The sequence below is a fragment of the Octopus bimaculoides genome, chromosome 22 (assembly GCF_001194135.2).
Source record: "Octopus bimaculoides isolate UCB-OBI-ISO-001 chromosome 22, ASM119413v2, whole genome shotgun sequence".
Classification (NCBI taxonomy): Eukaryota; Metazoa; Mollusca; class Cephalopoda; order Octopoda; family Octopodidae; genus Octopus; species Octopus bimaculoides.
This window is the reverse complement of record NC_069002.1, coordinates 26,926,771-26,927,906: the sequence shown is the minus strand read 5'-3', so window position 1 is coordinate 26,927,906 and position 1,136 is coordinate 26,926,771. Positions and strand designations below refer to the sequence as shown.

The window sequence follows — 1,136 nt, the reverse complement described above, 5'->3', positions numbered from 1 at the left end:
CCCCAACATCGCTTGACAACCGATGGTGGTATGTTTACATCCCCGTAACTTAGCAGTTCGGCAAAAGAGACCGATAGAATAAGTACTAGGTTTACAAAAATTAAGTCCTGGGGTCGATTTGCTTGACTAAAAGCGGTGTTCCAGCATGGCCGCAGTCAAATGACTGAAACAAGTAAAAGAGTAAAAGAGATACCTCCTACTAATTTTCATGTGCTGAAATTTATTTTATGTTAAGTCATTGATTTGTTGCCAATAAATTCCAGCAGGTGGTGTGTGTGTGTGTGTGTTTGAATATTTCTGACATCTTTGTTGTTGTATGATATTCACATTTCATTGTTGTATTTTTCTTCCTTAAAACAGGAGTTTATTTACCGTTATTGTGGGAGAGAAGCTTCTGCTGGAAAACTCCGATTGCATTAGGGTACACTCGAGGTCATTTCTCTGCATTAGTCCCAATGGAACCAGACACAGACGATATGATAGGAGCTGGAGCTAACATGGATTCCAATGAAGGGGACCAGATGGTGTATCTTCCTCTTATTGACAGCGAAGGAAAACTGTTACCTGTTCATTTTCTAAGTCGATCAGAAGTGAGTAACAGCTGTTCTTTTGTTATTGTTTCTGCATTTTGTTTCACCGTTTCATGACTAATTATTTTTTTATCAAAATGTCATTCAATTAGGTGCTGATTGACTTATTGTTTGTAACATTTCTGTATTGCTTTATTCTTTTATGTGTCCCAGTTTAAAGGCTGCGGCCATCCTGGGGCTTGGTCCTTCTATCCTAACATATCTTTATTTTCATTTTCAACATTATTACTGTCCTGCTTTTCTCTATAACTTCTGGCAGAATTTCAACAAATCGTCCTTCATTTCTGTCAACATGTTTATTGTTTTGACATTCTGCTGCTCCTCTGATCCATATGCCATTTGCAGTAACATGTTTCAAACGGAAAGTGGCTGTTACTACAGCTGAGCTGTCACAATACAACGTCCATCATATTGACCACATTTCATAACTGACTGACCAACACATTGTGAACAGCTTTACCTCACTTTATCTTTCTCTTTACTATTTGACAAACATTGATCACCATAACATAAATTCTCTCTCTCTCTCTCTCTCTCTCTCTCTCT

General features: G+C 37.9%; 1 protein-coding gene across 2 annotated transcripts in view; it reads left to right on the top strand.

Moving 5' to 3' along the window:
* LOC106879376 (ubiquitin thioesterase zranb1-B) overlaps nt 1-1,136 on the top strand; it is a 197,409-nt gene that overhangs the window by 193,423 nt on the left and 2,850 nt on the right. For both annotated transcript variants that reach the window (XM_014928907.2, XM_014928915.2), the window contains exon 8: nt 361-590. In XM_014928907.2, coding sequence (XP_014784393.1) covers nt 361-590 — 230 coding nt within the window. The remainder of the gene's footprint in view (nt 1-360; nt 591-1,136) is intronic.